General features: G+C 40.6%; 1 protein-coding gene across 1 annotated transcript in view; it reads right to left on the bottom strand.

Annotated features, from left to right (window-relative positions):
* Window positions 1–12803, bottom strand: part of lrig1 (leucine-rich repeats and immunoglobulin-like domains 1) — a 37985-nt gene that overhangs the window by 2468 nt on the left and 22714 nt on the right. The window contains exons 8-17 of the mRNA XM_084101834.1: window positions 12107–12250; window positions 9071–9151; window positions 6349–6420; window positions 5896–5967; window positions 4997–5160; window positions 4561–4881; window positions 3294–3575; window positions 1870–2301; window positions 1648–1779; window positions 45–305 (exon numbers count right to left, since the gene is read on the bottom strand). Coding sequence (XP_083957960.1) covers window positions 45–305; window positions 1648–1779; window positions 1870–2301; window positions 3294–3575; window positions 4561–4881; window positions 4997–5160; window positions 5896–5967; window positions 6349–6420; window positions 9071–9151; window positions 12107–12250 — 1961 coding nt within the window. The remainder of the gene's footprint in view (window positions 1–44; window positions 306–1647; window positions 1780–1869; window positions 2302–3293; window positions 3576–4560; window positions 4882–4996; window positions 5161–5895; window positions 5968–6348; window positions 6421–9070; window positions 9152–12106; window positions 12251–12803) is intronic.

Genomic DNA, 12803 nt, shown 5'->3' with positions numbered 1-12803 from the left:
ACAGCCAAGGAGCAAAAGATTGATGAATCCCTCATCATTCTCACCTTTTCGGTCGTACTGGTGCGATGAGGGCGATGTCACCCTGTCGTGGTTGGTGGGAAAGATGGGAGTTTGACACTCTTTCCTGACCCCATTGGGTGTGCCATTGCAGTGTGGTTCACCAGTGTTGTGGCTGGTGAATGTTGATGTCTGGTGTGTCTGCTGATACTCCAGGCCTGAAGGGGGCGCTATCCCATGAGGGAGGAAGTTGCAGTGTTTGGAGTAACTTGTACCGTTTTCCAGGCAGTCTGTACACACATCATAGCCTGAAGCGAGAGAAGCTTGTTAACATATGATGTTATGCAAAGATCATTTAAACGGACACATTAAAAAAAATTAATCTATTTTGTAAATGAAGGTTATAGATCTTGTGCAACTACTCATCAATGCATACGTTTTTTGTTTTTTTTACCTTGTACGGTTTAATCAACTTTATCACCGGAACACCTCTCTAGTGACACATGCAGGACTTTTTTTTAATCATTTAGTTGCTTAAACCCCGCCCCTTTCTTACAATCCACTTCAAGCTCGCATTCATTTTTGAGTGCACCACCCACATCTCACAACCCTACATTTTCTACCCTAAGGCCGTGTGTCCACCAAAGCGATTTTAGCCTGCTGAAAACGCCTAGCTGTGGGCGCTTGAGAGCGTTTTGCCAGCGTTGCGTTTTTTTTTCAGTTGAGACACTTTGCTTGTTATGATACGGAATATCCGCGAAAATTTTACTAGTATCTCATTTCACACATATTTTTTTTCTGCGTTGATTCTATATTAAAATGTCAATACAATGTAATGTATTTTCTCTGGCTCTTGTTTTAAATGATTTTGTTCCGTTATTATGCTTGTTGTTGTCATCTGTTGACGTTGCACAAGCAGAATGTGGCGGTTGGTCGGTGTGGTATTAGTCCCGCCCCTCCTCCACTGTGATTGGACGGTTGGGTAAAAAGTGACAGTGATGAGCGCTGCGTTTTACCTGAAGTTGAACATTCTTCAACTCTCGGCGACCTGTAAAAAACGCTGAAGTTCGCTCGTTACGCTCACGGCGTTTTAAAAACGCAGTGCTCCCATTGAAAACAATTGAAAAAACACGCCAGCCGCGTGAAAAAACGCTTTGGTGGACACACCACCTAATTTTATAGAAACTACATTGACAAGGACAAATTTCTAGTCATTAATATTTTAGACATGACAATTTCCATGATTTTTCCAGATCTAATAAATTTCTACAACTTGCTTTTAAAATTCCTTGAGATTTCCAGGTTTTCAGTGATCATGGGAATCCTGTATTAAATGACTATATGATATGAACATATGTGTATGACTTTTTGAATTTCGTAAACACTGTGATTGTATGTTTTAGCCATAAAGCTAGAATCCCAAATGGAATCTGCAATAATAGAATCCCGCAAAAAGCTTCGCAAACTTCCAAAGAATACATTCCTAAAGTTCTACATATTTTTGACTGAACTGATCATAATTTAAGCTGCCAAGTAGAATATATTACCATTGTCGTTACTCTCCATTTAACACATTTTGCATAGTTGAAATATATTACACAGGTTTTTCTCTCTCAAAATTTGCTTGGAAAAGGTCAGAAGATACTGTACCATTGTTTTCTATGTGTCCGTTGGGTTGAGATCCGCCATTGGACTCCACTCGTATACACACATCCTGTCTCTCTGATAAAGTGCCCTGAGAGGACAGGTAACTGGGGACATCAGGAGGGACAATTGTCTCGTCTATAAAAGGCAAGAGCAAAGGTCTTAAATAAAAGTCTTGTGATGTAAAAACAAAAACATTCTGAGCCAAATCTATGTGAATATACGCACCTGTGTTTACACTGCACTCCTCGCTCTTCTTCCTCGTCTGGTAGATAATACACACCCAAACTAGTGATGTCACCACAATACTGGTCACCACAGCTATGACAATGATTCCAATAGTAACAGTGCTGGGGCTTGTAAAAGGCGCGCAGTCCTCATATCGCTGGTAAACACTGAGCTGGCAGTGAGCTCGCTCTGTGCCGAGGGTGTTGGACATGACACACGTGTAGCGTCCTGCATCCTCAAAGGTGGTGGTGCCGATCACCAAGAGCTGATTCCCTGGAGTGAAGTGGTGACGGTCGCTGGGATGAAGAGGCTCCTCCCCCTTTAGCCAGGTGATGCGAGGAGGTGGGCTGCCTAAAGCCTTGCACTGCAGCGCAACAGTTTCGCCCACCACCACATTTCTATCCTCCATTTCCTGTGCCAGATGAGGGGTCTCTGCGGGAAGATTACGGGGAATAGTTATTGAATTACATACGGACATGAGTAAATTTGCCCAAGTACTTAAAATTCCTTAAATGGCTTGACATTGGGGTTTAGTTCATGTCACAGCTGCGAATCGTAATTGTATTGGACAAAAAAAAATTCTCCTTATGGTACAAAATAAGTCTTTTTGGAAAATGTACATTTTAAATCTTACATTATGGATGTCAGTTCCATATTTAAAAAAAGGAGTCTGATTTCTGAACATATGACTCTGTGAATTAGTTATTTTTTTGTGAATCAATAATACAGCAGGACCCACTCTAGACTGATTTTTGAACAAATGATTCATATGAACTGGTTCTTTTCAGTGAACAAAAAAAAACCCAGCAGAATCAGCATTGTACAATTCCTGGATGAATGAATGAATGAGTAATGAATCAAAAATATACAGTGGGACCCACTGTAGTCGGATTTCCAAATGAATGATGCTTATGAACTGATTCGTTTTAGAGAGTGAAAAGTATGTGTGACCAAGTGTATTCCAATTCCTAAACAAATGACTCTTATGAACTTGTGCTTTTAGTGAATCAAAGACATACATCACCAGTGTTGTCTTATTTCCAAATGAATGACTCTTGTGAACTGTTTTTTTTTCCAGTGCAAGCAGTATGCACTCCTATTCATGAAACGATTGACTCCCGAAGCCAATTCTTTTTAGTGAATCAAAAACGATTATACCACATAATGTCCACAGTAAAATGAGTACTCGACTGTTTCTCAGAAACACTCAAAAATACCACTATGAGAGCCCTCAGCACTTCCTCTACTGCCTGTGACCTCTTTCCTGACCTTTCACCTTCAACCAGCACATAAAGCCCAGCTGCTTCAGACGGGGAAAAAAATAAAACATTCCTACATAGAACTAAGCAGCGGTTAGCAAAACTCCAACAGCTTAATAAACAAATCTGAATTCCATAATGTAAATATTACAAAAATGACCTTACCTAGCACTGTTAGAGTGACATTGGCGGAGATCATGCCCGCCGTGTTTTTGGCCGTGCAGCTGTACACTCCCATATCCTCAGGCTTCACGTCCATGATGAAGAAGACATCATCATCAGGCATCACACGCATGCGGCGCTCTCGGGCGGCGGGGAAATCCGTACCGCCATCTTTCTGCCACGCCACCTGGGGAGTCGGATGCCCTTCGGCCGCGCACTCCAACCGCGCCTTCGTGCCCGTGCGGATCGTGATGTCGCGTGGGGTTTTGACGAATGAAGGCAGCACTGTGCGCATAGAAAAGCAGAGGGAAATTAGCCCTAGCAAGGATTATTCACATAATGTTGCTGCATCAGCACCAAACAAGCCCAGCATTCATAGCTGTGACTAACTCAATTGGTGATGGGAAATGGCTTGATTTGGACGGGCATGAAACCAAAAAATGCCTCAGGACAATCAATTTGCATCTGTTGCTCCAACTGACAAGGCATGTAATCCAAGTGTACCGCCAGCAGCAGAGAAGCTAAAAAGTTCCCGAATTCTGGCGGCACAGTTTGGTCTGAATGTTCAAACCCAATTTTGCTGGTACAATTCAAACTATGCTTTCACTGAAAGAAAAGTTCTGAACTGGTGTGATTTGTACGTTTAAAGAATTACTTAAAATTGCCTTTAAAAGTGAAGAATTTCAGACTTTATAAATGTATGTATAAAGTAATGTTTAAATATATAAACATTATTATATTAGATATGTATAAGCATGTATATTATATAAATATTTAAATTATTCATTTTATAAACATTATAATATATAATATTATATATGTATAAGCATGTATAATATTATGTAAATATTATGTACATTATATAAATATATATTTCAACAACAACTTTAATTCATAATATATTACTAAAATAATATATAATATCCAATGGGAAAAATCCATTATTACAAATGAAACTGAACTAAACTAGACCCAAAAATATTTATAAAATCTATTTAAAAAAAATGTATATATGTATAATATGTATTATATTTCAAGCCTTTAAAGAGATGATATATTTTATTTTTTGTTAAGTTCAAAAGTTAATGAATACTATTGTGACTATTGTGTATTAAGCATACGCTGACATTTAAAAAGCAATTATTTGTTTGACAATTAAATGCTTCCACTGGAACAAAGGATCTTTGCATGATGGGCATTTTGTGCAAATGGTATGACTGTTGGTCAAACTGAAAAGTACAGCTATGTAGTTTAGGTGTGTTAAATGTACCGTTTACAGTGACGCGGGCCTTGTTAGAGTAGGAAGAGCCGAAGTGGTTACTGATGATGCACTGGTAGCGGCCCTCATGGTTGAAGGTGACGTGCCGGAGGTGGAGGATAGTGGTGTACTCCATCACCCCTCCGTCACTGGCCCGCACATGGGCGAAGTTCTCCACCTCAGCTTGGCGTAGCGTCTCCTGGTCCTTGCGCCAGGTGAAGGTCATGGGTGAGCTGCTGCTGCTGGCAGCCGTGCAGGTCAGACGCACATCTTTGCCCAATACTGCTGCCGTGGTCACGGGGTGGACTGTGATCTTGGGTTTGGGAAGATCATCTGGAAGGAAGTCAATGCATAGACACATTTTAACACATCTCAAGATTAAGTTCTTTCTTTTTTGTGACTTGTTTGTTTGTCATAGACTATGGATGTAGGAAATAGCACTGCTTACGACAAACAAAGCTCTGTGGTGGAGCCTGGTAGATGCTGGTGCCCTTCAAGTTCTCTGGGTGGGCACATGTGGCCTGAACGCCAGGCTGCAGCCCTCGTGTTACCAGCCACTCCGGAAACCAGTCCAGCTGGCAGTCGCACAGAAAACTATCACTCTGAATATGACTGCAGAAAGAGGGAACGAAAGAAAGAGCCTCAGCCTGATGGAGATGATTTGACAGAATTGAATTATTGTGCACTTTCACGTCGTCACATAGTAGCATCCAAAAAAAAAGGCTAATTTAATATAAGCATAATGTCAAATATTAAAAAAAATATATGTATAAATAAAGTTATTAAAAATTTCAGACTGAAATATGTTTAAGAACGGTATTTCAAAAACAATATTCTGTTCAAAGAATATTCTTTTCCATTTCAATATATCTTAAAATGCAATTTATTCCTGTGATGTCAAAGATGAATTTTCAGCGTCACATGATCCTTTTAGAAATCATTCTAATATGCTGATTTGATGCTCAAGAAACATTTCTTATTATCATTAATGTTGAAAACAGTTGTGCTGCTTAATATTTTTGTGGAAACTGATCATTTTTTTCTGGATTATTTTATATTTTACTGTCACTTAATAAAAATGTCTTTAAAACAAAATGTAAAGTGGACTTAAGTGCACTTAAAATAAATATTTTAAATTTAAATTGTCATTAGTGATGGCATTCTATGATTTCCTTAAAAGGAAACTAAACATTTCATCATGACTTGTATGTGCATGCATGTGTATTAATCGCAATAATTTGACTGTTAACTGTCAGCCGTCAGCCAAACATTCATGATGTTGAGAAACCTTCTAACCGGGTGAGTGGTTGTGCGTATGAAAAGCAGCGCGTGTTTAATGGGACTCACAGGTAACGCAGGTTCTTCATCTTACTGAACGCCTCGGGTTGGATGGAGCGGATGGCATTTTCCCCCAAGTTCCTGTTGAGAGATTAAACAGCCCTCAGGCGTGACGAAAAGAGGACATGGGAATGTTCACATACAGCTGCTGCACTCGCATGCAAATCTGTAGCCTATTTTTATACGGGATAACTCGGAACAAGGTGGAAAGACCCTAATATCAGATGTGGAGTTACAGCGTCTGCAGAAATGCTTAAAAATTCCATTTCTTCTACGAAACTGACCATATGCTCTATAACTGTGTTCCTGTGCAAGTTAAAGCTGGCTCTAACGAGACAAGACCAGCTGGCCTTGCAAACCACCCCGTCCTCTCCTTTTACAAAGACACTATTAAATTGCTAGCAGCCCTCTTAAGCATTTACTTTTGGCAGTAAGAGCAGAACAGCATTGTGGGATACTCACAGGTGCTCCAGAGCCTCCAGGCCCGAGAAGGCTTTCTTGGCCACCGACTTGATCTTGTTTCCAAACAGAGTCCTGCCGTTTCCAGACACGCAGGGTGAGATAAACGAGTGGGAAGGGAGAAAGAGAGAGAGAAAGAGAGTGCACAATTAGTTGGGCTGAATCTGATAAGAGAGGGGGATTGTGGGATTGGAAATCCGAACTGTGTAGAGATTAGGAGGAGGGCGAGGAATCGGGGGCCCGGCGCAGCTCTTCAAAGCGTACTTTTATCTTTATTAGAATTTAATAGCGATGACAAGGTGGAGCCCAGAGCTCGAGGTCACATGAAAACGAGCTTCAGTGGTTGGAGGACGACACGGCTTGTAAAGTAATAAAAGTGGCCTTGTCAAGGCTATGGTTCAAACCCCTTGTAGGGGCTAATCCTGCTCGCTCTTCAAAAGCAGCCGTACACACACATGCACCGCGGGACGGCGAAGAGGAACGGGCTCCTTCGGGGATGTAACCCCCAACCCAGATGACACGATTTCCATTCTTAAGCATGTTGGACCAAAATCAAGCCCCTGATCAGTGCACTTCCTGTCCAAGAGGGCTCGAGACTCCTCAGTCAGCACCGTGAAAGCCAGCACCTCCTCATATAAACCAGATTTGACACCTGACAATGTTGTCGTTTCAATCAGGGGATGATCTTCCTGACCTTGAATGGGCGGATATTGGCTCACGATCTAGAGACGTGTCTAGGGCTGTTGCTTGCTACGATAAACATGACCTTCACAGCAGCAGAGAAAGTAGAGATGCACCGATATTAAAATTCCGGCTGATAACGATAGTCTGATCTTTATTTTCATGTTATGGCTGATAACCAATAAATGACCCAAGTTAAAAATCTATATGAATCTATAAAAAGCTTTTAAAAAAATCTATATTTTATCTGAAATTAAAAATAAATAAAAAGTAAAAAATAAACACATTTTTAAATACCAACATAGTAATGTTAGATTCGTTAGACCAGTAGATTTTTCAAATTGATTTTGAGATTTGCTAAAGATTACAATTATAAGCGATTATAAACATCAACAATGACAGCAAAGAAATTCTAAATGTAAAAATAGGGGAAATTGATATAATAGGAACATGCAGAATTAATATTGATGATACCAATTAAAAAAAAAGGTGTAAATACTTTACAATAAGGTCCCATTAGTTCATGCATTAACTATTGTAACTACCAACGTGCAATAAATTTGTTACATTTATTAATAGTTAATAAAAACGCAACTGTTCACTGTTAGGCTATATTATCTCAGGTCCATTAAATAATAACAGATACAACTTTTTATTTAAAAAAATGTATTAGTAAATGTTGAAATTAACATTAACTAAGATTAAGAAATGCTTTAGAAGTATTATTCATTGTTAGTGCATGTTAACTAACATGGTTAACTAATATGAACAAAAGTGTTACCAAATAATATAAAGGAATGTACATTTTTATACTTTATAAAACTAAGAAATGATGTCATTATAAATGTGATTTTTTTATCATATTAAAGAGCCACTCAAAAATGGCTCTTTATTTAATAAAGCATTCATTTAATTGTCAAAAATGAAAAAAAAATGTTTTTTAAATAAATAAAATCTCACGGCTATAGTAAAGTTTCATGAGTCGCCTAGTTTATTAAATATGCGCCCAGAAAACCCAGCCTCTGCCGTGTCTGTCAGCGGCCTGATGGTCTGTGTGTGTGCGACAGCATCTGTCATCTCCTGAAAGACTAAGACATCACCTCCACTCATCTCCTCAGGCCCCCCCACCATTCCTGAAGCAACCACCCATCTGCAGGTCATCCTCTGGGCAGCCTCGAGTCCTGGGCTTCTTTACCAACCCTATCATTCAAAAGCTCTAGTATTCCAAATAGAAACCATTGAAATAGATTCTAACTGGATCCGTTGACATCATGGGCAGGGTCACACACGGAATCTGTGTGCGAATATTTGGAGCGTACAAATGATTCACAAGAAAATTATCAAAGCAAAAGGTCAAAATTGTACCTAAAATCTACTAAAACTTGAGTCATTCTCTCATTTACTATAGAAATGGTATTGGCATTTACTATAGAACCCCGTATTGTGGTAAGAAAACAATGGAAACGACTTTAATGTTGTGCGCATCGATCTCTAATTCTCACTCGCATATTCCCAGGCTGGGTGAATAGGGTTTCTGGCAGGGTGGCTGTCAGGATTTGGCGAGGGATGTGCATCAACAGGCGGCTTCCGCAGATTTGCGAACCTCCGCTCCCATAACAAAAGGCGCAGATCGGTGCGTTTGATGTGTGTGAGCACACCCCCTCCTCCGCCTGCCTCCCTTTTTATGCCCTCGCTGATTCCATCACAACAGCAAAGCCAAGAGCTCATCTCCTATCGGTCAATGATGAATAGCGTTCGCTCCAGTACTCAAACTCAAATGACCTCCACCACTAAGACTTCCCTTCCCAAATCTGCACTGCATCAAATATGAGCCTCGTGCAAGATGCGGGTTGAGGTTACCTGCGCTTCCTCTTCTTTTTGAGTCAATAAACATGACATTTTCTTGGAAAAGTGTGGCCTGATTTTGTGCTATGCAATTTGATGTTTATTGTGGAACAGGATATTAGGGATGTCATGGTTGCAACTGGTTTAAGAATGTCCAAAAATGTAAGTGCAGAGGGAAAGGAAAGAGCATAACACTCACATCTTGTTGAGGTTTTCGAGGCCAGTGAAGGCCCCATTGGTGTCCTCTATAGTGCCAGAGATGTCATTGTGATCCAACTCCCTGCAGAGAGAAAAAAAAAAAAAAAAAGAGATTAGGAAAGAGAGATAGAGAATATGGAACAATTTACATTTGCTAAGCTCCGCCCACCTTGGTTGCCACCAAGTTTAGATCTTCCCCGAAATGTACTGGAAACTTCCATGAACAGTGTTTTTTTTAATTAAATATGTACATAAATTGGATAAATATATATTTTTTGGAAAATATTCTTTTGTGAGCTGGAATGAAATTTTATGGAATAAAAATGTACATATATAAATGCATTTTACATTTATTTTAAATGTTAATAAAAAAGAATTACATACATTTTATTTTTAATTTATTTTATATGTATACAAAGTAACATTTAATGAGTGTTTGAGCATTTTTTTCAATCATTTCTGTAGAACAAAATGAGGTAGGATTGGTCAGTAATGTTTTTAAGGCGGTGCTTAGCAGAGGGTCAATTCCTCGTCCATAAACCGCTGACAGATGTTCAGCAGTGGCACAAGCTGCCCTGGACACCTGGTTAAAAACAAGAACGTCCAACAACACTCCCTTTCTTGCTTTCTCTCCCTCTCTTTCCTTCTGCCAACCAAGCACATTCTTTTCTTTGTGAATTGTGACATTAAGGAGCGCAGCAACGCACAGGCCAATGCATGAATAATGCATGACAGCTGAAAGCGTCTTGCACAAACACAACTCTTTCACACAGTTGCACACATATACTCACTCTGACAGCCGTTTGAATCAGTCACCGCACCAACCATGTTGGCAGGTAAAGGCACATGGGCATACGCATAAAACAGCTTCAGACGAATCTCAAACAAGCCTGGACGGTGCCAGCGGCCTGCCTACAAGACCTAACTTTCTGATGAAAATCTCTAAACATGACGGATGTGGCTGGCCTGTTCCTCTAATTTAAATAATCATGCTTTTGAACATTTTTCACTGAAACTTGTGACAAAGCCCAAAGTATACAGTTTTTGCATGCAACTACTACAAACAATAGATGGCTGTTTGTATGAGGGGATAAAAAGTTTCTCACATCGCAGACACTAAACAAGAATGAACTTTCTAGTGCGCATGTGTTCGCCAAGCTCTCAAATGAAGTATACTTTGAAAGGCTGTGCGCTTGGCTGTACGCATACGCCAAGCATTCGCAAACTCATGTATACTTTGGACTTTAGATGGTATAAGGTGAAGTCACATTTACTGTTGTTCTGTGAATTTTCATGGGTGAAATCCAGTCATTTCAATAGGAATCCACGCAATTGGGAATGTCACGCAGAAGTATGATTTAACTGCATAGATTTTGTATTATAAATGTGCAAATGCGCCACATTGACCAACAGAAAGTTGCTTGGTTTGAAAGTGAATTCTGTGTGAGCTGTGCCTCATACATTGCTACACTGGTGATCGCACCTTTACAATCTTTTGGTGGACTTTTAATGGTATTCTTTGAAGTACTATTGTTTATGAATAGTAATCATCTCATAATACCAGGGAATTACCATCTGATGGCATTTTTGTAAGGGGTCCCTGTGTTTCTATGCTATTAAAAAAAGATTGTTGTCGCTGAAAAAGAATAAATGTCTTTTTGAGGTGAGAGGGTGAAGGAATTGAGCCAGTTCCCTCCAGGCTGACAACCGCCCCCTTGGCTCTTTCTGTTACTTTCCCTCCATGCCTGGGCTCGGCTGCCAATTTCCTATTCTTTCTGGCTGGCTGCTCGTGAATGGACCCTGGCTTGTTAATGACAGTAAGGGCGGAGGCCCCCAGGCCTGACCCCCACCACCTCGGCTCAAAGACGGTCCGGTTCTGGTCTCTCACACCCGACCAGGCCTTCTCTCGCCCGGCCAGAAGCGCGCACCAATTAAAACCTCCCCTGCTTCTTTTCAACGGGAGCCCAAGCAAGGCACTAAGGCCATGATTAGATTAGAACTGGCTCAGAGAGCGAGTGAGTGAGGGAGAGAGAGAACGATATAAAGGAAATCAAGCAAGTAAGACATAAAGGAAGGACGGAACAAAAGAAAACAGAGGCCCTCACAATCGCACTTCACAGGTCCCTTCCCCCCACACTCTGCCCACTGCCAGCAGCGCTGAGGGCCGTGTTGTGCCTTGGCTTGTCACCCTACTGTGAAAAAGCCTTCAACTAAGAAAGTAAAGACAGAATTCTTCTCTCTTTTCTCTTCTGAGACACTGAAAGAGGGGGGCATGAAGTGGTGGTTGAGACTTTGTGTGTCTTTAGAAGTCAGGCCGGAGAGTCGGTCTCCCATAATGCCTTTCACTGTGCGGGGAAAAAAAGAGGTTGCCTCAACTAGGAGGCCTTGAGCAGGGTGCACATGTGCATCCAACTTTGGTGGGAACCAACAAGGAAACAAAGAGGAAAAGAAACCAGAAAGTTTTCTCACCAGACTTAATGGCTAACGGCTACTTTAGCAAATGCCACTAAATCAATCAACACGTTTTTCTGCCACAGGTTTAATTCATTTAGAAACTAAGACTGTTTTGTGCACCCATTTCATGAAGGGAAACACTGTCTAGAACGATTGATTTCAATGGGGAAGGTGTGTTACTGACAAGTGCATATGTAGGCATTTTTTTATCATTTTTTGACAGGCAGGACTCTTATTTCTATTATATTTAACTTTTTTATTATATTGGATCTGTTTTTCTTTACTATTTTGTCATTTTTATTTATTTTATTTCCTGTATTTGTTATCATTCATTTTTCCATTTTATTTTTTTATTTAAAGACTTAAATTACTGGGTAGTAATGTGATCAGGGCAGAATGGACTTGAACCTGCTTCCACCATATGAGCACCGTGACTCAGTGTGACAGAGCAGTGGCATAATGGTTGGCATGTAGACTTCCAAACCACTGTGCCACAGCTTTGACACCATCAAGTGTTTTTCACATGCAGGATTAGTCTCAGTTCAAGATCCCAGAGGTTTCCCCACAGGGTAAGAACACTTACAGCGTACGTAGGGAACTAAGGCCTCTGAACGCTCCCTCCGTGATGTGAATGATGGAATTGTGTCCCAAACGCAGCGAGATCAAATTCACCAGCTTGGCAAAACTACCCTCAGACAGCTTCGTCAGGTTATTATAGGACAAGATCCTGAAAAGAAAATGGAAAAATAAACAAGAACTGCGTTAAACTTTTGCATCTCCACATTGTGGTATCCTCGATTAGCTTCTTCAATGTTTATCACAGAAGGTTGATGTCTCATCCACGATGCAATAACAGCCATGTCATAAACCTATCTGCAAAATCATGGCGGACCACTCAGCTGATACCACAGTCAACATGCCCTACCAATAAAGCCTTGTTACCCCCACAACGGACAAGAGTGTTAGCTAGAGGAAGATATCGCACAATACGCTTGACAGGACTGCGCAGTGTATACACACATTCACCCAGATAAGATCACTTTCACTCAGGTACAGATCTCTGTGTAACACTTGGCAGACGTATACGTGGAGGATTACGCTGTTTTCTTTAACTAGCATCAGGAGAGATGAGTGAAAACGGTGCTGAGCTCCTAAGCGCTGGCAATCCCGCGCATCATTAGGGGATAAACAGAGCTTATCTACAGCAAGACGAGGAGTGCTGTGCGTTTAGTGCAGTAGGTGATACTGCGGACAAATGCTTCCGTGTAATGTAAAGATTG

Source organism: Abramis brama (genome assembly GCF_963993115.1).
Source record: "Abramis brama genome assembly, chromosome: 23".
In the NCBI taxonomy this organism is placed as follows: domain Eukaryota; kingdom Metazoa; phylum Chordata; class Actinopteri; order Cypriniformes; family Leuciscidae; genus Abramis; species Abramis brama.
Note: the sequence above shows the minus strand (reverse complement) of the source record. Positions and strands in the feature narration are given on the sequence as shown.